The 25,784-nt window shown below is 38.4% G+C and overlaps 1 protein-coding gene across 3 annotated transcripts in view; it reads right to left on the reverse strand.

Annotated features, from left to right (window-relative positions):
• Positions 1-25,784, reverse strand: part of ANKRD31 (ankyrin repeat domain 31) — a 64,732-nt gene that overhangs the window by 16,847 nt on the left and 22,101 nt on the right. For 2 of the 3 annotated variants that reach the window (XM_032095471.1, XM_032095472.1), the window contains 11 exons: positions 23,395-23,537; positions 22,678-22,822; positions 21,072-21,133; positions 18,683-18,845; positions 14,997-15,182; positions 14,047-14,189; positions 11,327-11,486; positions 10,808-10,890; positions 9,950-10,031; positions 7,727-7,823; positions 2,779-3,829 (listed from right to left, as the gene is read on the reverse strand). In XM_032095471.1, coding sequence (XP_031951362.1) covers positions 2,779-3,829; positions 7,727-7,823; positions 9,950-10,031; positions 10,808-10,890; positions 11,327-11,486; positions 14,047-14,189; positions 14,997-15,182; positions 18,683-18,845; positions 21,072-21,133; positions 22,678-22,822; positions 23,395-23,537 — 2,315 coding nt within the window. The remainder of the gene's footprint in view (positions 1-2,778; positions 3,830-7,726; positions 7,824-9,949; positions 10,032-10,807; positions 10,891-11,326; positions 11,487-14,046; positions 14,190-14,996; positions 15,183-18,682; positions 18,846-21,071; positions 21,134-22,677; positions 22,823-23,394; positions 23,538-25,784) is intronic. The other variant, XM_032095473.1, reaches the window with a different exon arrangement.

A 25,784-nucleotide genomic window follows, 5' to 3' on the forward strand; every position in this document is an offset into this window, starting at 1 on the left:
TGCAAAATTAAGTACAAAAGAACTTACTGTTAATGCCTCTTTCATAATGTTAATACAGCCCAGTTCTGCAAACATTTACACCTCTCCAGAAGCACAAGTTATAGTCATTTATAGTTGAGTAAGTCGTGATTTTGTCATATTGGCCTCAGTTGGACAAACACAGTTAAATAATGCAACCATTTGCTGTTGATGAACTCTGTTAGAACTTAGTAAGGTCACTTACCATTCATAAGGTTAAACAATCCAAAGAGAATGATACACTAGCAAATATTGAACCATCTCCTACCATACCCACTGGATTGAGGTGGCTTTAAGAATTTAAATTAAAACTATTAACTCAAATATTTCAATGAGCACTCAGCTGAGTTCACAGTTTCACAACCTAGGTCTACAGCATTCAACAATTGCATTTTGCCTGCAGAAAGCTAACCTTAAGTAAGGACTATGTACCAGCTGTATGTTGTTACCAAGTACATCTCTATAATGATAAAGAAAGGAAATTTACTGATCATCTCCTCTTTGCAATGCAACAGACACTGGCTTCTAAATTTTGATTTCTATAGCACTGTCTTACAAGACATAAATGAGTGTCATTTTCATCCTAGTAAAGATCACTGACTTCTCTACATGCCAAACACCAGTATTTACAGCACAGGGTTATAATTCCTTAGGATCCCCATGCATCAAGCTGGTGTCACAGACAACTGTCTTGAAAAATTACAGTACACATACTGAACTCTTCATCCTTCCACTTAATCATCTTGCAGTTCAAAGGAATATTACATGTTCTTTAAAAAAAAGAAGCATGTCTCCACACCTATCATATGGCCTAATGTACAGCCTTCTGACCTACACTATTCTATGTTCCAGAACACAAGACCACATGAAATGGCAGCTCTCAGCAGAAAAGCATTCCTGAGCAGATTATAGGTATAGGAAAAGGAGCTCTTGCTACATTAACTAAACTGGTGAGTTGGTTGAAAAGAACTTTTCATGTTTTTATCAATATGCTGCCCTGGAAATTACCTAGCTGTGTTGGTTTTGTACAGCCTGGTTTTTGGTAGCAGGGGGGCTACCGAGGTGGCTTCTGTGAGAAGCTGCTGAAGTTTCCACCGTGTCCAGCAGAGGCAATCCCTGATGGCTCTGAAGATGGACATGCTGCTGGCCAAGGCTGGGCCAATTAGAGATATTGGTAACTCCTCTGTGATAACATATTTAAGAAGAAATAAAAACCAAAGTGGGACACAGTTTTTTCCTAGCCAGAGAAGAGGAGGAGTTGAGAACATGTGAGGGAAACAACATGGTGACACCAAGGTCAGTGCAGAAGGAGGGGGAGGAGGTGCTCCAGGTGGCAGAGCCGAGGTGCCTCTGCAGGCCATGGTGCAGACCATGGTGCAGCAGCTGTGCCCCTGCAGCCCGTGGGGATCCACAGGGGATGCAGAGATCCACCTGCAGCCCATGGGTGAGGTGCCCCTGCCAGAGTGGGTGGATGTCTGGAGGAGGCTGTGATCCAGTGGGAGACCCAGTGGAGAGAGGGGGCCCTTGCTTCCAGGCCAGAGCAGCCTGTCCTTGGAGAACTGCACCCCGTGGAAGAGTGACCCATGCCACAGCAGTTTTGGGAGGACTGTTTGCCCATGGGAGGAATTCCCATTGCAGTAGTTTTGACAGGACTGCTGCTCGTGAGATTGGAACCACATGGAGAGGTTCACAGAGAACTGTCTCCTGTGGGAGGGACCCCATGGGGTAGCAGGGGAAGGACTCCTCTCCCTGAGCAGTGGAAGAAGATCCTGGGTGATGAACTGACCAAAACCCTCACGCCCTGTCTCCCTTGGCTGCCAGTGGGAAGGAGGGAGGGGACTGGGGAAAGAAAAGGTGTTTTAAGGCCTTGTTTTTACTTCTCATTATCCTCCTCTGATTTTTTTAGTAATAAAATTCATTTTTTACTTCTAAGTTGAGCCTGTTTTGCCATTGGAGTGTTTTCTCCTGGTCCTTCTCTCAACTCATGAAGCCTTCATTAAATTTTTATCTTCTCTGTCCAAACTGTGGCAGAGGAGGGCAAGTGAACGACTTTCACGGGTGCCTGGCATTTGGCCAGCGTCTAACCACAGCCCTAGCTCATATCTGGGAATTCAGTCAATGATTCCCTCATATGCTCACTACTAAGCCAGGACCCTGGCAGTTGCTGTGCAAATCTACTCTGCATTTGGAGGGACAGGGACGTGCTTTTGTATTAATAAAAAAGGCTTTTCTTTTTTTTCAAATATGGTTCATACCATACCGCAAGCTCATGGAACCAGCAAGCATGTAAGCAAGTACTTTTGCATGTATTTGTGCCTATTACAGCACTATGAAATCTTTGATGTCACATTTTTTATTTGAAGGATTTGACAGTTGTTTCCAAGAATGACATTAAGTCATAACAACAATTACATTCCTGCTCCTTCCAGTATGAAAATCAGGTGTTACACAATGTAAATCAGCGAAAGATTCCACTCGGGTTCTATCAATAAGAAATATCAGCAAACCGGTCAACCAAAGTTAAACACAAATTTTACTTATGCAGTATTTTGGGTCTTAAAATTATGGACTGACAGAAGACTTCATCCCTAGCATTTTCCTTTTAAGCTTACGAACAGTTATCTATAACCAATGAATAAAAATATTCACTAGTTAAGTGCTGAAGATGCAGACTAAACCATGAGAACTGCTGTTTCCCCATTTTAGTGTGTGGGGTATTTTCATTATCCACTAATATTAATATTATTTCTCAAAAATTACCTGCAGTTTGAATTCTAAAACATTTTCTCCTGGCTTTATCCTTCCCAATTCAAGCAGATCTATCAATTGATGCTTTTTCCTAGTCCTCTGTCCATACCTCACTTGGCTTTGTTCCCATTCCTGATTGCTATAGCTCTGTGAAGACTTCTCACTGACATTTACTGGAGAATCTGTATTTGAGGTAAGATTAGCAAGAACCAGGTTGGCATTAAATGAATTCTCATTACTCTGAAAGGCCATTTGCTGCAAAGTATTAGAGAAGTTCTTTGTAGATGCTAACAAAATTACTTGCTGTGTCTGCTTCTGCTGGAAAGCTTCTTTCTTATTCGTGTATCTGTGTAGATCCTCATGTGAAGGAACCTGCTTGCAGTCACTGGTTGTCTGACAGACATTGACAACAGTGCTTCGGGGTTCTACAGTATTTAATGTGTTGGTCATTGAAGTGAGATTTAAATACTTGTTTCCTTGTTCTACAGTTGCTACACAATCAATGTCTTTTTGCTCTGAGCACTTTGTTTTAATAGTGGAAATAGCAGGTTCTGAAGGCAATGTCATCACTTCTGCAGCATTTGTCAGCTTTGACATGTTGTCAAAGGGATATTCTCTTAACCTGTTTTCAGATGCCAAAGCATGATCAGAAGCCCCTTTGCTTGTAAGTGCTTCTTCATCTGCTCCTGTCTTATTCAAATAGATGTGTGGCTGCTGGATGCATTCCTGAGCTGAAAATCTTTTTTCTGGAGAGACATGTGCTTCTACTCTCTTTCCATTAGGTGTGTTGGCACCAAGCCCCATACTAAATGTTTCTGCATTAGGACACATGATTTCATCAGCAGTTAAACTTTGTCTTGTATCACTTCCATGAAAAATAACTAAGTTTGAGATTTGCTTCTCTGATGATGAACTGAACATTTGCTTTGTTTTTCTGTAATTTTGTATTTTCTGCACTAATTTTTCCTGGTTTTGGGCAACAGTCAACAGGCTCTTTTGCCTAAAAGCAAGGTTAACTAATTGTTTTCTCAGTGCACCTTTTTTAAATGATTCCACTGAAGCCCTATGGAAAATAAAAAATAAGGACATTTGAGTTACTGTAACTACAAAATTAGAACATTTTAATAGATGTAACCCACAAAGAACAAGAATATTTTTCAAAGGACTCTGCCAACATTTAAAATCTGAACAATATTTTAATCATGTATGAAGTTTAATGTTCAAACCCCAGGTTTATGGACAACAAATTGCAGAATCCCACAATAGGATGCAGAATTAAGATGCAAGTGGGAATCCTACGGAACTGGGATGTTCATCATCAAAACTTCAGAAAAAGCCTTGCTTATACCAGTCCTTAATTCAAAGGATATATACTCCTATACCACCCTCAGTTCAAAGAATCAAAACTGTGCCTGTATTATCACCAACTGCTCTTTTATCACTACAAATCATAGTAGTGCATTGAATTCAATGTCTTCAAAGGTCTACTTTGGAGCCTTTTAAAATGAACTCAGGATAAGCTACTGAAGGATGATACTATAAGGATTTTTTTGTGGTGTACACAAAAGATTTCAAAAAGTTTTCAAAACAAAAGATTTCATAAAGCTACAATTGTAATAATGCCACATGACCTTTAAGTAAACAGGCCAGAACAGTTTAGGACGTTGCCTGTGTAATCTGGGAATGCCGCATCCCTTCATCAGACCCTGCTCCCAGACTGAGCCTCCTTCCTGTGAGACTCATTCCCTGGGGGACTTTACCTCCTTTCTGCTGGAAGGGAATTCTTTATTTACCCCACGTTCTTTGGCACAAGAGCCATCACCTCAGCATAATACTCTTTTCTCCTAATTCCCCCTCATGGGATAAGTGGTATCACTACTGCTCTGGCACCATTTTGGGAAGACAGAGAAGTAACATAAGCTGTGGGAAAAGGAATTGCAGTATGGTTTGCTTTTCAGCCCACCCACTGCAGAAGTGCCACACAGGTAACACCATCTCAGTCTCAAAAGAGATGGTTGAGGGGATCAGGACAAAGGTACACTAAGACAAGATGGTTCAGAACAAGAACAGGAAAAACACAGCTTGACAGTGTTGCTGTCTGCACTGTGATACTGCTTGGTATCACATGTGCTTAGAATACATGATACTATCAATATATCAGCATACAGTCAATCACTGAGTAGTCCATGACAACTATGGACTTCAACACAGACCAGTGAGGCTTCACACACTTTTCTAGAAGTTTTTCCTCTGGGAACTTTCATTGCTTTATTGCTATACAGATACAGAAGACACGGCAGTGTGACTAAAATTACAAAGTAGCTAACAAATATCATAGTTATTTTTTTGCTAATTTTTCTCAGGTAGGAGATACATCTTAGTACCTTAGTACAGAAGATGCTAGTACCTACATCTTAGTACGGTAAAAGGAACAATGTTAGTAGTACTTCTCCCTGAGCCAACTGACTGAACAACTGGAAGACGGAAAATGTGATGATGCCTCCTGATCTTCTATAGCTTGTGTGACAAAAGTTATGAGCCAATAATTAAAAATAAGATGTTCCCCATGTAAGTAATAAAAACGAAATATAATGTGATTTGTAATATAGCTCATTACTATTGATGGATGGCTGTTGCATTAGCTGCAGGGTATCTGCAATACCCAGAAATATTTATCACTTCACTCTGGAACACAATCTCACTCTCAATATTAGAAAACAGGTAAGTTTGCGTAGCTATTAATTTTACTGTCCTTGTTTCTTAATTCAGTCACTGTTTTGCTCACAAGGATGATTTGGAACCCTAACTCCTCTTCTCATAAAATCCGTTTTTTTGTTTTGTTTTTTTAAATTATCTATGTAATCTGTGTATCTTACATTTTATAGCTGGCCAAATGGCTTGTGACAGAAATATTTCAGTCTCTTTGCTCAACCAGCCTCTATATTTTGCCATGGGACTACCTGAAAGCTGTACACTGGTTTTTCATGACCAACCAAATCCTGCCCACACAAACAGAATGGAAACATCCTCATCAGCTGGCCTAGAAAGAAGCACCTGTTGAATAGGATACTACATTGTTAGGTGAGCACTTGCCACATGACCAGCCTTGAGGTAGTCCTTCTCAGAAGGAAGTAAATGAGGCCTTGTGAGACCCAGCATCACAAAGCTGATAATTCACACAGTCCATGCTCACACTAAGATAAGCAATCCTAGCTCATGTTTTAGTTGTTCTCACAAAAAAATGAATGTCTGAAAGAGCACTTCAAACCATTTCTCTAAATTGCTCTTGTGGCTGTTGGCTGAACACTCCAAATCTAGGAGTGCTAAAGAAACAAACCAGTGGTAGGGACACTCCAAGTAGTGTCTTGAGTTGCTACTACTCTTCTCCATGATGCTGCAAAATGAATGTAATTGCTCAATACCTCCATTTCCTAATTTCTGCTTAGGTATCATGGCTCCATGGGGGGAAAGTCCTGCTTATCAAACCTGATCTATTTTTACAACAAGGAAACCCACCCAGTTATCAAGCAAAGCCAGGTGATGTAATCTATTTGGATTTCAGTAAAGCTTTTGATACTGTCTCTCACAGGAGCCTTCTGGACAAAATGTCCAGCACACAGCTGGATAAACACATCATGTGATGGGTGAGCAGCTGCCGCACAGGTCAAGCACAAAGGGTTACAGTGAATGGGGTGACATCAGGCTGGTGGCCTGTCACTAGTGGGGTTCCACAGGGCTCCATCTTAGGCTCTGTATTCTTCAACATCTTCATTGATGACTTGGATGGAGGACTGGAAGGGATACTAGGCAAGTTTGCAGACAATAAAAAACAGGGAGGAGTTGTTGACTCCCTTGAGGGCAGGGAGACCCCACAGAGAGACCTCAACAAATCAGGGGACTGGGCAATCACCAGCTGTGTGAAGTTCGATAATGAAAAGTGACGGATTCTGCACTTCAGACACTTCTGCACAGGGGCAACCCTGGATGTATGGACAGACTGGGGAATGAGATGATGGAGAGCAGCACCATGGAAAGGGACCTGGGGGTCTTGGTCCATGGCAAGCTGAACTTGAGTCAGCAGTGCCTGGCAGCCAGGAGGGCCACCTGTGTCCTGGGGGCATCAGGCACAGCATCGACAGCCAGGCAAGGGAGGGGATTGTCCCGCTCTGCTCTGCTCTGGGCCGGCCTCACCTCCAGTGCTGGGGGCAGTTTTGGCTGCCACAGGATAAGAAGGACAGTACTAGAGAGTGTCCAAAGGAGGGCCACACAGATGGTGAAGGGCCTTGAAGAGACGCCATATGAGGAGCAGCTGAGGTCACTTGCTCTGTTCAGCCTGGAGGACACTGAGGGGAGACCTTACTGCAGTCTTCAATATCCTCAAGAAGGGAAGGGGAGGGACAGACTTTGATCTATTCTCTGTGGTGACCACTGACAGGACATGAGGGAAAGGCCTGAAGTTGTGTCAAGGGAGGTTTAGGTTGGATATAAGGAAAAGGTTCTTCACATAGGGAGTGGCTGGGCACTTGAACAGGCTCTCTAGGGAAGTGTCACCAGTAACAGCCTGACAGAGTTCAAGAAGTGTTTGGACAATGCTCTCAGGCACATGGTGTGATTCTTGGGGTTGGTGCTGTGCAGGGTAGCAGCTGGACTCGATGATCCTTGTGGGTCACTTCCAACTCAGCATATTCTGTGATTTTGTATTTTTCCACACCTTTTGTATTGTTCCCTACCTATTTTCAATGCTCACTGAGAGCAGAGCAACTGATAAGCATGCATTAGCTAGATCTTGAAGATCTTCCTTCATGTAATAGAGGTAACTGAAGCCGATACCGATCATGCTTCCAAAAAATCTGAATGACAACCACATAGATTTACTTTCATGCCACTATATGCTGATCTCTTAACAACTACTACTACAAAGAATAGCTTTCTTTGAATAAAATACTTGTATTCTACTTACCTGTATTTTTTAGCAAGGGTATCCCTCTCTGTTTTCTGGTTTGCAAGTATTTCATTCAAAGTATGTTGTATCTGAGACAGGCTTTGCATATACAAATCTGTTTAGTATTTTGAAATAATCAAAATGATGATGGCAATAAACAGTAGAAAATAATTACATTAATAGCATTTTCAAATACACAGCTGAAGTATGAAGACACTTTTAGAGCAGTACCTTATACTGTAATGCATACTGGTAGCTCCTTACAATTGGAGTACTTTTAATGAAATACTTATAGAAAGAGTTAAATACAAGTTTAACTTAAAAAAATAGCTGAAGTACTGGAAGATTTGAAGTGCAAGTACCTTGTTAAGGAAATTGGTAAGAGAAAGAAGAATAAATTAAAGAACTACCCTATGGACGATAAGCACTGAGTATTTTCAAGCTCTTTGTGTTGCAAGTAGCTACATAACATGACAATTATACTGAAGCTACCTGCAGAAGTTACACAATCTTAACAGGTGCCTAAAACTTCCATCTGAAGTATTACAAGATTGTTTCAAGTGACACACAATGGTATAAAAGCATATCTATCCCAGTTTTACATCATTTCTAACTAGTATTATATAGTTAAAAGATAAATTGTCTCTTTTTGTTAGTTATATTTTTCTAAAATAAGAAGAGCAATTATAAATTCTTCTTTATACACCGTATCTCTTAGACATATAACATGAGGGTTAGAAGTCACATCCAGTGGATACCACTGGGATAATTAGCTAAAATTTTAATCTAATTCCTGAGATTCTAAAAGTCAATGCAAGCTTTACATAATCAGGAAAAATGAGAAATTACAGGACTGAATTGGAATTTATAAAATGTTTCCCCAAACCTTTTTCACAGTACCTACCAGTATTTGCCTACATAGTAATATGTGAATATTGTTTTTATTAAGGCAGATTAATAGAAAATTTGAATCTGTTACTTATAGTAGGTTCCACTTCATGGAAATACCTTGAGATATTACTCTATGTTTTAAGTTTGTCAATGTACTTCCATGTTCTTGTTCAGTCTTGTGCCTCATCAATAGTAATGACTACGACTTAAGTTTAAGAGGTGCTATATTACTAATGCTTTTGTCAGTAGTGGTAACAGATCAGCACATTCATTCCTATCATACCCCTGAACAAGAGAAGTCTGATTACCCCCGAAAAGGAGAAGTCTGGTAGTTCTTTTTGCTTATTTATGGAATTGCGCTGATCTCTGTGCACAGGCTTCTGTCTATTGTATCATCTACCTATTTGTCAAACATTTTTCAAGAAAACACCTATTTTAATAAACAGTCCATATACCATAAATTTGAGTTGGAAGCTATCAACCTGCATAATTCCATATTTCACATTTACTTTTAAAGGCGTAAATTTACTCGTAAATATAATTTGAAAACTCCAGCTTGTATTTAGGAACATAAATTTAAAACCAAACAGTTTCTTTCTGTCAGGAAGCAAAACTGTTTCATGAGTATGAGATGCTCCAGTTAAACAGCCCTGCCTAGATGAGCAAGGGCAGCTGGGGAGAGAGACCTTGGTCAAAGGCATTCCGGCAGCAAGCTATGCCTCTTGAAGTGTCATAACACGGACACAATAGACTCCAACAGCTACACAGCAGCAGCATCATGATCGTCTAGGAAGTCACTGTTGCTTAGTAAATTCTTGAGATTAATCTGAGCTGAGATTTGATAGCCTAAGACAAATTACACCTCTGGGCATCAGCATTTCTGAAACTGTCCATCACTCACAGTGTCTGCCGTAAAGAATTCTCTTTCTTCCTCTCATAAATTATTTCAGACTCTTGGAAGTCTAGCCACACTAGAATGAAAATGCTGCATCTGCTACTTTACATCCAGACATAGCCGTTCTTGATCAAGCAGGCATTCATGTAACTGAATAATGCTGCCAAAAGTATGCATTCTTATCTAATGATCCCTTTTTATATAATTATGCTGACATGAGACATGCCTCCAAGTGGCATGCCTACCTTTTCTGTTATAATATTCATTCCTGTGCAACTGAAGTACTTCAGGAAGTGCCCATACCTGAGAAGTGTTATTAAAATCTTATTCTCTGAAGCTGTATTTTCCAGAGGAGATATTAAAATATATTATGTGCAAGCACATTTTAAAAACAATTATATTGCCAAAGATATTTACCCACTAAAAATAGGTGAAACACTTCAATTTATGTCTACCTGCATCTTTGGAAGTTCTCAATTCAAACAGCAACAGTTCTTCCTGCTTCTTTTCTGTATCTTGTATAGCAGCAACAGACTCCTGTTAATAAACACAGAAATTACCGTAAGAAGTAGAGCCAAGCGCACCATACAAAACAGGCCAAGATACATGGCCTGCAGTTTAAGTATTGGTGGACTCAAGTCATTCCAGGTTGGGAATTACTGTGTAAAGGCAATGGGGTGCTGGTAGGACAGAGCTATATAGTGCCAAGGACATGCTCTGCAATGGGCTGTCACAGTCTGGTTTTGCTGTGGCATTCAAACTAGTCCATGCTCAGTGTCCTCCAGAAACCTCTGAGAACACAGCAAAGATTAGACAATGAATTTCACCATGACAGCATCATCTAGACAATGCAGACATAGCTTACAGACATTAGCAAGAGCTCTCCTAACAACTTGTGCAAAAATCTTCCTTGTTGTTTTATGTTAAGATAAACATTATCTAAATATCTTCATCATCATCATGACAATTCATTACTGTTTAAAAAAGAACCATTCTGGAAATGTAATGGAAAGCCGCAGAACTCATGACCTTTTTTCTATTCATGTAAGCAGTAAGAAATGCGTGTCAATATTGACAACTTTTTGCACAATAAATTTAAATTTAAAAGGAATCATGAACAGAGAGAGGTGATAATTAGCATACTTATATACGTAAACCATAACTTGTCTACTACAACTCTCTGCATGATGCTGTTTTTACATACATTTTAATGGATTATTTAACTTGTATTTTTATATTTTTCAGTCAGCAAATGTCACTATGCAGTAGTATGCTACAAAGCAGTTTAACAAAACTCTGTTATCTATACTTACCACACTGTATTTCTCATGTTGTGGCTTCAAAGCTGCATAATCATTTTTATAGTAGTCGTAACAATGATGTTTTGATTTCCCCTCTCCATAATTAAGAAAAAATAAATAAAATTTTAAATTAATTTGCAGGAGCATCATAGGCTGGATTAACTAATATAGGTTACAAAGATGCAACAGCAGACCAAATAATGAAAAGTATCTTGTATATGCAAGTGAGATCAAATTTAGGTAGCATAAAGAAATGAAAGGTACCACTTTCAAAACTACTCATTTCCCTTCCTGTGAAGGGAAATATGGATAATAACAAAAATCTGAAGATGCAAATACGTTCTTATACCTCATTCTCTCAGAAAAAACCAAAACCCATTCACACATCCTATTTTCTGTAAATAAATAAACAAGTAAATATCATTCAATAGTTAACAGAATTAAAAATATCAGTGCCATAATATTTGAATGTATGATTTTTCCTTACAACTACAGGGTAATCCTACAATTTATATTTTAAAACTAACATACCAGTAACTTCAATATTTTGAACAGGAAGTACAGAGTCCGTAGCACCATACGACTTCAGCAGATCTTTCATTTCTTCATCACAAGCTTGATTCAAAGCACTTTCTCCTGAACCATCCCTCTCATTGGGATTCGCTCCATGCTGCAGCAGAATCCTGACTGCCTATTACACATTTTTGTTATTTGTACAGTGGTAATTCTTGTTGTTGACTTATAATACAACTATATGTGTTATATCTAACACACATCACAAATAATCCAAATTCAAATAAGATACTCTACAACTGTTACACTTGGAATCCAAATAAAACAAATAATTGGCTATTATCAACACAGATTTCTATCTTACATTTCTTACATTTTTCCATTAAAATACACAAATAATTCACAAATTTTCATTAAACCTTTAATTTTTATGGGTTTTTTATGGTTTCATGGTCATACAGAACAATCACAAAACACCATGTATCTAAATTAAAGGGAGCTGGTCAATTACATTAAGACCAAAGTGCAGAAAAGAAGTGCATTTCTTTCTTTAATATTGGTTTTGGTTTCATGAACTGATAATTTTTTTCCTAATTACAAAACACTTGCAAGTTTGCTTAATTGCAAAATGTGGAAATTAGATTAGTGGCACTAGGGGAATCAACTACACTTTAAATTCAGATCGTATGAAAGCACTGATGAGGTCAGAACTTGGATGGTAAAAGAATTTTCATATGTATGAGTTCTCAAGTTTAGCATTTCTTCTTATTTCTTACACTCAGAGTGCAGTTAAGGAGGAAAATATATCAGAAAGAGAATGATGACTTGAAGTTCAGGATGTTCTCTGTTGTTTTTCCCCCAAAATATTGAATAATACAATTACATCTTTGCAAGAACCCTACTGATAGTTTGGCTCCAGGCCTGTGAAATCATCCCCTTTGTTTTACCCTGGCTCATAGAAAAAGATAAATGTGATGAAACGTGAATTGTCCTGACAGAAACAGAAGAAGTACATTTAAGCCAATCTGGCGTCACCTTTACACTTCTGTTCCCCAGAACTCACTCTGCCAAAAGAACACTTTATTTATTTTTGTGCAGTGCTGGGCACCACAAGTTAAGAAGATTGTGAAGGTCCTTGAATGTGCCCAGAGGAGGACAACAAAGCTCATGAGAGTGCTGGGAGACGTGTCCTGTGAGGAGCCACTACGGACTTTGGGCTTGTCTAGTTTGGAGAAAAGGAGGCTGAGGGGTGACCTCATTGCTCTCTACAGCTTCCTGAGCACTGGAAGGGGGGAGGGTGATGCTCACCTCTTCTCCCTGGGATCCAGTGATAAATGAGTGGGAATGGGTCTAAGCTGTGCTAGAGGAGAGAGGTGGTCAGTGTCCCAAGCCTGTCAATGTTTAAGGAGCATTTGGACAATGTTAACATGATTTAACTTCTGGTTGGCCCCAAAGCAATCAGGCAGTTGGCCTAGATGATCACTGTAGGTCCTTTCTAACTGAAATAGTCTGTTTTCTAGAACCACAGAATGGTTTGGGTTGGAAGGGACCAGTTAATAAAAAATTGTTGATTTTTAAACAACAGGCCCAGGATCTTTTCTTCACAAAAAGAATTTTTTTACAATGAAGGTAGGGGGACACTGAAACAGATTGCCCAAAGAAGTTGTGGATACCCCGTCCCAAGAAATGTCCAAAGGCAGGTAGGACAGGGCTTAGGGAAAGCTGACCTAGTGAAAAAATGTCCCATCCAGAGCAGGGGGCTTTATGACTATGTGCTACACTCCTCTCCTGCTTAAGCCACAACCACCAGGGGCAGCTGTGATAGCTGCATCCAGTTTACTCCAGACTTTGGGGGACCTAGAGCACTGTCTGGAAAAGTGACACAGGCATCTTACTGGTATGTAAATATGACCGTAAGTCAATCATCTTACTTCAAAAATAGTGCACAGCCCAGGGCCCCTTGAGCTCTCTCACACAGCAATGGGCAGCACACCAGGACACCCACTTGAACAGGGACACCTCTCAAGTGTTACTCCTCGAGGCTGAGAAATTCCTTGCCACAAGAGATTCTCCATAATTGATGCTGAACTTTGAAATCTTAGCTAAGTGATAGAAAGGACTGATTGTGCACATATAGACCTTTAGACATAAACTGCTGACTAAGCCTGGGACTAAGTCTGGATCCAGCCATCTGAGGAGTTTAGAAAGCAAGGGGGTCCCTTCTGAACATCATGAGTCAACAGGAGGGTCCTCCTTACAGTTCAGACCCTGTTCTCTATGCAGTAAATAATAGAATTGTGTTACACAACTGTCACATTTATCAGTGAACTTTGATAACTCACTGCTTTATATCAATAAAGTGTAATATTGCTTCTCTCTTAAGTGTGAAGTGCATCACTCCCATCTGCAGGAGCACTGAACTAATCAATGAAACTGAGAATGTTCAACTTTAACACTGTTTTTAAGAAGCCCGAAACTGGGAAAGAACCACAGGGAGTTTCTGAATTTTTATGATTTGTCTGCTGTACTAAAAAAGTCAACTAACTGTACAATTTCAACTGTCACTATTGAAGAATATTTTTCTCTAATTTTGATCACTTTAAAGAATACTGGTTTATTTCCTAAATGCAAATCTACACTAAAATTGTGTTAGTAACTTTAATGAAATAGGGATTTTGCTTTGCTGATTCTCTGTTGGAAATTGGTGTCAGGACATCTCATGTAGAAGAAAAATATACCTCCAAATAATTGCCAGAAACAGCATCGTGTATTGGTAAAACACCACAGAGACTTCTGCTGTTAACATCAGCACCTGCTTTCAGTAATTCTAAGATCACATCAGTAAATCCTCTGTTGGAGGCTTCATGAATTGCTGTCCAACCTAATAAAAGAAAGATGACACATACAGTATGCATCTGATTTGGAAAGATCTCAAAGGTCACTAATTAGTAACTCTACATTTTGCTGCATTTAAGATAAGTCATACAAATAATAATCTTGACATGCCAAGGTAAACTATTTTGTGTGTAATTCAGTTTACTTCAGAGAAAAACTTGTCCAGTATTAAGTAGAAAAACACTGCTTTCTTTTCTACTGCAGTACTAAAAATAATAAAAGAAACAAAACATTGGAGTAGAAAAACTAGAAACTCAGAAGCACAATATTAATAGTCTGATTTCTAATACCAGTAGCATTTTATAATATCAAGTCTGTCAGGCATCTAGAATAAAACACTATCCATTTTGAGACTATGAAAACAGATACATGTTATACACTTAGGTAGGAAAAAAGAAAACATAATCTTGTCATCTGGTTTTTGTCTTACTTCCTAGGGAAAAAAGACCTGTCTGAATGTGCTTCACACATGCATACACTGTTGTACATAAGCTCCACCAAACTTTCCAGTTCACTTCTGTACACATCTCTGAAAACGTCCTCTTCAGCAGAGTAGCAAGATCCTATTAAAGCCTATGCTGAGAAATAGTCTGCATTACCTCCATGCTGACAAAAAAGCCAGATATTCATTCTGTGTGCTTGCATTTGCTCAATGAGCTTCTTTCCCCCTCAAAATTTTAAGTCAAGAATCCATAATTTTAATAAAATGACACAAATTATATAAACATATATGTGCTACAGATTATGTAAAATTGTAACATAAAACAAGCCTGTAAGAGAGTAATTTTCAAACCTGCGTAGTCCTGTTCATTGACACAAATTCCAGATGCTATTAGAGTCTTCACCAAAGACACATCTCCTCTCCTAGCAGCAATATGCAGCTGAGTTTCCCCTTTCTCATTTCTCCTAATTTTCATCTTTCTCCCAGCTCTTGTATTACGGGCACCATGTACAATTACAGCTTCTTCCCTGGTAGATTCTAAACAGATATTGGGTGTTCATTAGAAATTTTTTTCCACAAAAAATGCTTAACTATAAACAGAAAATTTAACTTCATAATTGATTTGAATTGATGTAAATGTGTGCAATACTGTTGCTTTAATTATTCAATAACATCAACTGGCTATATCAAAAGTTTAAAAGGTACTGTAGAAGGTCCTGTGTAACAGGTTAGATAACAAACAGATCCTATACTAAAGAATTTCCAGTTAAAACCTAGATGATTTAACAAGGGTACAACAAATTAGGAATCCACAAGAAAGGTAACAAGGTTGAAATTTTATACTGTATAGAGGTAGGGAATATGTTAGGTTTCTCCATGGACTACTTTCAGGTTGTGAGGCTGCTAAATATATAAATTACACACACAAAGATATTTCAGAAACTATAAAAAAGTAGAGACTTGAGCATCACTTCTTATCAGTTCCTAATTCTGTATCAGGAAAAAGACAGCTGTGTGTATATGTGTGTGTGTATATATATATATACACATACACATATATAGTTATATATCTACAGCTGGAAGAACATAAACATACACAGACACACACATTATTTTTACAGCCGTGATGTGAAAAACTACTGTAGACTGATTACAAGTCTTTGAGTAATGTCTAGTGGCATAGATAAACTGTCTTTTAATTTAAGCTGTGCACGATTGAAGCCATAATTGCAAATAAACTTGATTTAATCCTTATTGGTTCACAAAGCAAACAACATCAGCCATCCACTTTAATGATATCATGTGATCATCAGAGAGGTTCTAATTCTGAAGCTTCAGGTAACAGACCTACTAAAGTGTAAGAGATACAATGGAAAAAAGAGATTAATGAAGTACTGATTATGTGTACAGAGTTAAGGACAACCCCCTCTTCAAACTGCTACCAAAAAGACAGGATATGTAAATCCTCAAAAGCTCTATCATGCATGCTAACTTTTTAAAAACTCCTGTTCCTTCTATTACAATTCCATACCACCAAGATATTTTTTAAAAGTTTACACTGTTCCTTCTCTGATTTCTTGAAAATATGCAACTTATTCAAAAACCACAAAAGTGTAACATTTTAAATAAGCATTCCGCAACACTTATCCATGGCTTTTTTCTTTTTATTCCTATGAACAGTTAGTTGTGAATCTTCCTCTTCTCATCAAACAAGCTGTTTCCTCAAGTATTTTCAGTCAGCATTATCCATTAGTATCAAACATCTTCTGTGCTTGACAGCTGCCTTTCTTCAGGTGCCTCCTGCTTCTGGAGAATTTGCTTTTCCAATGTTTCTTTTAAAGTAAACTATGGAGCTTGCCATACAAGACTATTTGGAGGAACATGAAAGACAGACTGAAGTGATACTAGAACAGACATACAGTGAGGATATACCCATACTGATTTTAAATGAGCTTGCTCACTGTAGGCTGTTCAAACCTGGGAGAAAGCATTCAGGAAACCCTCTTTGCACTGAGGGTGCTTGGCCTACACTGTATTGGCAACAAGAAAAACTCAAGAGTTCCTTTTTAAATGAAAATTTGAGACTCTAGAGCACACAAAGGCATCACATTATTAAAATACTCCTCGAATCTGAGACCTACTTTACCATAAGATAATGTATTGTGTTTTGTCTAAAAGCTTCTGGGTCTGAACTCCCAAAGCAATCATCCACTTTCTGATTCTTCCTTTTCTTCCCTTTTGATTTAGGGGAGAATGTCCTAGGGACTTTTTAGAGATGTTGAAGGAAAAAAAAGGCACACAACAGCCCATTAAGCTAATGAACCTTAGCAATATTGGCTGCAAGTGAACAGAAGTAATTGCAAAGTTTTCCAGTTAAATTGTCACGCACAACAGTTTGCTTCATGGCTGTTAGGAAACACTTGCAAAAGCATGATGGGACATTGGTTTGTGAATCACAAAATACTGGTTCTCTGTGGGATGCATTGCCAGGTGGGTCACGAGCAGGAAAGATCCAGATCTTGGCAAATACAAAGTCCAGTCAGAACAGTACAAAGATAAAATGAAGAGATTACCATAACCAGCAATCAGGTTATATTAGGCTGACATCCCTCAGCAACTTCAAGGACATTGTCCTTCAATACCTCAACACTGTCTAGGAGCAATTATTTCCACAGGTTGAGCTACAAGAGAAGAAGCAAGCTGTTTGTACCTTCCTTCTGTATAAGCACAATAGAAATGTTGGGAGCCTAGTAAGTGACTGACTGTAGATGAAAATGACACTGTGTTATTTGTGAAGAAAAGATTTTTATTCAAGAACAGAATAATATAAGGAAGACCAGTGAGACACAGGAACAATCAGATGAGATAAAAAGGTCAGTTAATGAAGAAAAAGTACCGGAGAGTAAAAACATCTCAAAACCCCACAAATCAGAAAGCATCATCCCATCTTCCACTTTATTTCTACAGCAATCTGAATGCCATTGTCCTGGACTCCAAATTTATTAAGGCCTTCAACTGTATAAAGGGCTATACTTTCTTGCACCACCTCTGAAATGGCAACACTCTCCTGGTATAAAGGGAATAATTAATTTTATCTGAATAAAATATTACCTGAAGAATCTCTTATGAGGAAAAAAGTAACTTGGGACATGCTATCCCAGAGGAGACCAAAAAATAAAACACAAATGTTTGGAATAAATCTTTTTAAAATAATAACTGTGCAAATAGGAGGCAAAAAAAAGGGTTTTAAGAGGGGAGGGATCCTATTGGAACTACAAGTTTTGGTTTTAGCAAGTCTTGAGTACTACAGTTCTCTGGTTCCAGAAAGAACCAAAGTATACATGATGAGTGCTAGCTTTATCAAAAAATCAGTAAGTGAAAATATTTAGAGGTTAAAGATGAGTTGGAGCAGCACTCTATCATGATGGTAAGGCTACAAGATAAATGCAAATCTTAGACATGGGATGAAAATGCTAAACAAAAAGCTGCATGTGCAGGCAGAAGAGAATACAACTACTGGAGTTGTATTCTCTTATTCTCATACAAGTAGGTTTGTATCTATACCACAGCTAAACCCAAAGGTACCAGTACAATCAGAATCTATGCTAATTTGTCCCTGATGAGGATATAGCCTATAAAATAGAAATGGATCTTTGTGTGTCAAATATACGGACAGCCCTGTTCTTTGATCTGTGACACGTAAAACAGTTAACTAAAGACCAATGTAGTGTTACTTTAAACTGCTGTTTATGTAACATACTTAAGTAAGGATCAGCTTGAAGCTCTCACATATGATCCTGCCTCCCCTCAACCACAATGCTGAAAGACTGATGAATGTAACATAAACAAAATGTGCATTCTGTAAAATGGAGTGCAGAAATTCTGGAAATATTTCAGGGTTTAGGTATTTAGTAGAGTATTTGCTCAGCATGCTATAGATATCTTTTGTCAAGTTTTCCCTCACACATTTCAAAAAGCCTTCCTCATGCACATTTGGAAAAAGAACTCCACTGGTTTATAAAGTATTAACTTCTCACCTGACTTCTTAGATGTTTGCTGTTCTGATGCTTGACTCAATTGTGATCGATTAGATGAAAGCTTGTTGTTGCTGCTGCTGGAATATGAGGCTGCCTTTGCTTTTTGCCTTGTCTCCTGAGGATTTGCACATGCTGGTTCTGACTCCTCTGTCTGTAAGGAAATCTATCAAAACAAAGGCAAAGAGAGTTTTAAACTTAGGGCTGATCCATTTGGTTTTTTTCCATTAACATCAGATTACACTTGATTTGTCAAGTTTTGCAAAAAATCGTTCTGAAGGTGTTCTCGCATCAGTATTTAGACTCCTGTCACTCAAACTACTACTGCTACTCTGCATGAGACTATGCTGATCCCTGCCATATCCTGTTGTAACTTTAAAACACACACATTGTGAGAGAAAGCCAAAGCAAGTCAGTATTGACTGAGAATCAAATTCTGTTAAATCAGCAGTCCTAGAACGTTGTGCACACACTCTTTCTCCAGAAACCATGGATGTGAGACAACACAAACTGGTGATCTCCTCCCCTTTACAAGCAAGTTGCTGAGCTTCCACCAGTGCTGCCCTTTTATTCTGCAAATGAGTTTCCACTGTACCATTGCCGCATTACATTCCTGTTACAATACCACCTGACTTAGTTCAGTTTCCCTAGAACATTAAGTAGGATGCTACAATTATGAACAGATACAACAGTAGTCTGGCCCATTTCATTAGGTCCATCATCAGTGAAACATGTTTTCTGTAAAGTTCCTTGGACTGTAAGTGCACTAAACTTGAGGTCCATGTAACATAAGACATTATTTCTGAATAGTTTTACTCTTGAAGCCTCTGCTATAACAATAGCCTTTTTGGAACTTTTTTCTTTTTCTGCCTTCAGAGAAAGGTTCCTGAAGAGCTTTATTCTTGTGTTTTTCACCAAAATCGTTTTTCTGCTTTGTTCATGTTTAGCAAAACTTCTTTTGATGCTCCAATGTTATCATGTTGAAGTACATCTGCATTTAATTCTATCTCTAAAACAGGCCATATACTTAACTTCATTTTCTGATAAATTGCTTTATTATATACTAAAAGAAAACTCTGCTGCCATAAAATTAACTGATTTTCTCTGTGCTGCTTTTTAAGACAGCAAGACCAAGAAATTAAGGAACTAAGAAATATGTGTAAAAAAGTGTAAAAATTAATGGGTAAAAGCCAACAATAAATATTACTGAAGTGCTTTAAACTTTTATTTATTTTTGAAATTTGAAGTGAGTTTTAATTAATAATCTGCCTTCAAAACTTCCTTGCTTCTGTGGTCATAAACCAGAGCTGCAGTTTCACATTTCCGACAAGCCTGTCTACAATTATTCCAGGAAATTATAAAGAAGGGCAAATAATACATCAAAACCACACAGAATTAACTCATGGCAACCTCAAAACACAGCTGGTCCAAAGGCCAGTGACTAATTAGGGTTAGCATTATCCTTCTGATTACTTTATATTTGGGGACACACTGTAACATTTGACACAACTACTGAAATTATCAGTTACACAGTTACAGTAATAGGTTTACATAATTAAATGTTTACAGCACCTTCTTTTTCAATCATTTAATGTTTTAAAGCATAATCTAAGACTATACACCATGGATGCTGTTACACCACAACATTTCAAAGGAGACATAGGCTGCATAACTGTGAGTAACAAGGACAGTTATCATAACCACATAAAACTTCAAAAGCTCCAAAAGATGTATCTATGCATGCTACACTCTACAGCTCAGATGTTATCTGTTATCATTGTTCAAAGGAAGAAAACAGAAGGGGAGAATGCAGCTCTTAGCGCCAAAAGCTGTTGCATTATATCCAAACACTGCCCCAAGTGACTGATGATGGTGTCTTGTCTTCACGAGGCACCAGCTCCCTCATCCTACTGAGATCTCACAGCATAACTATGCAACCTCTGTGCAAGTCAGTGTCTTCCCAACCCTTTCCTCTCAAAACCCAACACAACTTACTCGACACAGAGGCAAGACATAACTATCCTACTGCTACAAGCCAGGCAACAAATGGCAGTTTCAGTCAGGTTTCTGCAAGCACAAACAGGCACTGCAGTACCATGCTTTCTGTAAATTAGCTCTGCAGCACTTGCAAAAACAGCAAGAACCACCATCCATGAGACACAGCTGATTGCCTCTGCCCTCCATCTTCATGTGGCTGTACCTTTATCCCAAGCACTAGTAAGGATGAGCATAACATTGACTATCACTCTCAGTCCCTGCTGGATGTCTCCAGTACATTGTGTGCTGGTTTTGAAACATACTTCAGAAACAGTCATCTGCTTTAGTTTACTGAACACTGTCATTAAGCCCGCAACTGTTCACCATGAAGTTAGAATTCTTTGTAAAGAAGTACCTGGTGCTGGCTTGCATCTTCTATACACTGAGTATTTAACATATTCTTTGAATCATCTCCACCTGATATGAAAATCAAAGACAGAAAGAAACCAGAATTGAAAAGAGATCATAATTTACTTTGCATACATATGATCACATGTCTACAATATTGCATGTACATTACTTACGATATTTATCTTTCAAGAAAAATTATCAAGCCCTTAAGGGTTTTATTGGAATCTAAAACATATCAATATATAAAATATTTATCAAATTTTGTAGTCTAATCTTGGTTGCAAATAGCCTCTTGTTGAAACCAGCTTTGGTGAGAGTAAAGACTGGCACATACTTCCAAATTTTCTTGATGATTAGTGACCTGAGCAATTCTTTTTGAAACTTAGTGTAATCCCTGGCTCCTCTCCGTAAGACTTAGTGCTTCAGGATACCTAAGGAATCTCAGAGCAGCAGGCTGAGAGCCCTCACTAGCACCCCATCCATCTAATCTTCATGTCACCTGATAGCTTCTCATGGGGAAGTCTTATATTATCCCAGTCTCCCTTCAAGTCTAGTTTTGAGCTCTGTCCACGAGCCCTGCCATCTTATGAGCAAAGACCCTCTTCCTTCTCTGAGAAAGGTGAATGCCATCTGATGCCAGAAGGCCTGGTGACATCCAGACCATGCCTTTACTGAAACGCCCAGAATTTTGGCAGTGACATTAGCTATGGAGTCATGCATTAATAGACTGGGTTTTTCTGCTTCTTCCAACAGCCCTGCTCACAAGTGGAAGAAGAAAGGAAAAAACTGCCTGTCTACCAGATTCCCTTATCAACTATCCTGAGGCTTTGAAGTCTCTTTTGATTATCCCTGGACTTAATGTTACAGCTTTATTACCATCCACGTGGAAAAACAGTAATGGATAATAGTCTACGGGATTGGGACTCCTTCTGACTTAAACATACTACTGCCCACACTGGCTCATGGGTGTCCATAGTCTTAATCCTTGCTCTAATCAAGGTTTATCTTGTACCTGCTTCTGATCAAACAGCCTCCTCCAAACTTTCTTCACAACTTAGTTCGCAAGACTGTACAAGACCCAACTCTCTCCTCAGCCAATCACTAGCTCTAATCCAACTGTCTCCTTACAAACTCACTGGTTGTTACCTACCGTAAAATTTTCCTGTACCCAGCCCTAACAGCAGTTAAGGCTTGGCAACCCCTAAGATCTAGATCTAATCCTAGTTTCCCATTTCTTACCTTACGGATCCTTCAAAATTCAGATTTTATGCCAATTTAAACCAAATTTTATCCCTACCTCTAAACCATACCTCATGCATCAGCAAGTCAAGAAATGCTGCATCTTCCATTTAGATAGACAACTATTGTATTTCACACCTTCATTTCAAATTTAAAGGTAACCCCAGCCCAAGAAACAGCTGGACCTCACCATCTTTTATACTCTGTCAATGTACAGCAACTGCAGAGGGTAAGGAGTGCTCACTGGTAACTCTGGCATGAGACAGTGAAGGCCACAGAGTTACTAGAAGTAATTAAGCAAATACAGTTCAATAGATATTCTAAGTTTCTCCATTTACTGGTGACGATATGTCAGAATAATTCTTTCCTACCTGCTACTGAATATCTTCTGGATTTTGCTACATAACTTTTAAGAAGTTTCCTCATAGATGGGTCAGAAGTTTCTTCTAATGCACACCTTCCCACCTGGTTTTTTAATAAGGGATCAGCTCCATACCAAAGTAATAAGTTCGCCATCTAGAAGAATAAGTTTTTCAGATAATTTCTGTTCTGACAGTATTTTTCATAATCCTTATGGATTCTCTCTCTTTTACTTGATAACATGAGCAACTAAAATCAAATCCCTCTTCATTCTAGTTCATAAACACCAAGCATTCCCCTAGATGCATCATTATCCTATAGTCTTATTATTTTTATTATTATAAATTGTTCCAGTTATTAATCTGATGCCATTAAGATAAGGTCTCCCAAAACACAGGGTAGGATTCATCCACCATAGCTCTTAACTGGCAGAAAATAACAGGTGATTTTAGGGTTCAGATCAGCTTATACATTTAGGATATCTACTTTAGGAGAAAATAAATTGTGCTCTAGATGTGTGTATTGTGACTCCTGTGACTGCAAGGGAATCTTGTTAAGCATGGAGTGGTTTGAATAGAAATCAGGCAGGGAGGAGTTACTTGCAAGCTCCTGAATTTACCTATAATCTAAAAAGGCCAGCCCCATACAAAAACATTATGTGACCTTTTGGACTCAAGTACAATAATTTCTATTCCTAAATCATATTTTGTGTTCAATTTGGAATATACCTCATAATGACCTTCTTTAACTGCATCTTGCAAGGGTGTTATTTGTTCCCTTTGTGTAGCATTAACATCAGCTCCTGCTTTCAAAAGCAGATTTGCTATCCCATAAAAGCCTTCCACACTTGCTATATGTAGCGCAGTCAAGCCTACGAAAAAGAAAAACATGTATTTCACATTTGGGTGAAAAAATTTCTAAAAATTTATGTCATTTTTAGGTTGTCTCTGATAAAGACTTCACAGAGTATATTGAAATAGTAAAAACTGATGCGTTCCAGTAAGATGTATGAAGAAATGTTTATGAAAATATCACAAGGGTTGGGAGACCTCATGCTTTTGACAAAATTCACACCTACTGAGGAAGTAGATGCTGGGGTAACAACATTAGTTTTAGATTTGATAGTTCCGCTATGAAAGGAGAGATTAAAAATTATTCATCCCATATTTTAGTAATTTCTCCTGGAGTAAAACATATATGCTGTTTTAAGGACAAGTTAATTTTTCACGGCACTCTTTTATTTTCATGGCTATACTGAAGAGGGTAAGTAAGAAAGAAGTGACAAAAATAAAGACATGAATTATTTACTACCAAACAAAAACATTTTTAGGACTATCAAGAATGGTTTGAGTGTTCAAATAGATGAAAAATCCCTAGTGAAATTCCATATTCACTCCCAGGTATATGGAAAAAAACTGTATGACAAGATATGACATGAATTCTACTCCATGAAGGACCTGTTTAGGAAAAATATGGAATACAAGTCTTTGAACTGGGTTTAGCATAGCCATGCATCAGGTCCTTAAATACGCAGGGTGAGAGACATAAGGGAAAAACACAGACGATTTTCCACTTATTATTTTCCAGCTCTGAAACTAACATGCCCTCCAGAAGATCACTTTCATGGATAGTGTCACTCTTCAACAATTTTCCATTATCAAAAGGTTGTCAGGGCCTAATTCACATACGAAATAGGTGAATTAGTAAGGCTTAATAAGATTGTTTCAGTCCCATTATGCAAAATTATCTTAATTTCACTAGAGAGAGAAACTCTTGAGGCTCTTTTATACACAGCCTAATCCTGAATATTGTTTATTCCTAGTAACTAGGTTTATTATGAAATCTGTTAAGGAGATAATAAAAGTTGTCATTTAGGGGATGTACTAATTTCTCCCTCAGTAAAAAGTATGCTCTACCTGATATAATAATAAGACCCAGAAAAACTGCACCTGCAACACATTCAATTAATAATCACTAGAGATTACCAACATGAGCATGCAAGGACACTGTGCAGGCTCCAAATCAAGGAGAAACACAAGTCTCACTGCAACTGTTTCTCAGATCCCTTGGGATACTGTGAGTCAAGACTCAAACTTAGAGCACACGACAGTATCTCTAATACGCTGTCCATATCCTACACGCTGATGTCCAGGAAATACAAAGGAGAAAAAAAACCAAACCAAACCAAACCAAACCAAACAACAGAAGATCTCAATAATTCAGTTAGGTACTGAGCAGAGTACCAGAGCATAGGAATAAGGAAAAAATACTAGACTAAGAAGCTTTGAAGGAGGAGAACAGACACAGAGGCAGAATATAATATTCAGAACAATGATTTAAAGAGACCAAGATGAAAGTGCATGTCAAAAGGACATAAGCCTGGTAAGTCTACTTCTTTCTGATTACACCTGCCTCATGGAAAACAAAGGAAGCAGGGCCAGGTCAACCTCTCATCTCTTCAGGGAGTATAATTAAAAGATATTTTGTGCAGCTCTGCTCCTTTTGCACCAAAAAACCAGCAGGAAGAGTCTGGGGGATGAAGAAATGGTGGCCTAGCAAAATATGTAAAGGCAGGAAAAGGAAGCAGCTGTGACATCAAACTCTAAAACCAGTGCACTTTAGTACACTCGCCTACTGTGGCTGCAGCTGAACCCACACTATCAGCACTTCTCGGTTGTCAACAGAGGGCTTTGAACCCCACCAACAAAATATTTTCTCATCTGCCTCTAGCACAAGTTAGAATATTACAAGTCACTCTGTTAGCTCAAATGCCTGTTCTGTAAAAGTCTGAGGTTTGCCACTGACCCCATCTACCTCTCAATATATCCCAGAATACAGAGAATTTCAACCTTAATTTTGGTCTGTTATGTGCTTGCATTATGCAATAGCCTGTAACTGCAGAACGTGTGTTTTTTTCTTTCCCGCAGGACAGTTGTGAAATCCTAGCTGCTAGCACAATATGAAAAGACTGTAAGAATGAAGTTTTCTAGCAGAAGAGTCTGCAAACTCCTTGTTACAGGAATTTTTCAGAGACTAATGGATGAGACAGGGAAGTGCAGATTAGGAATAATCTTATATTTGAAACAACCAAGTAATAATTAAGGTGAAGTCTTTGGCA

Source organism: Corvus moneduloides, chromosome Z, assembly GCF_009650955.1.
Source record: "Corvus moneduloides isolate bCorMon1 chromosome Z, bCorMon1.pri, whole genome shotgun sequence".
Classification (NCBI taxonomy): domain Eukaryota; kingdom Metazoa; phylum Chordata; class Aves; order Passeriformes; family Corvidae; genus Corvus; species Corvus moneduloides.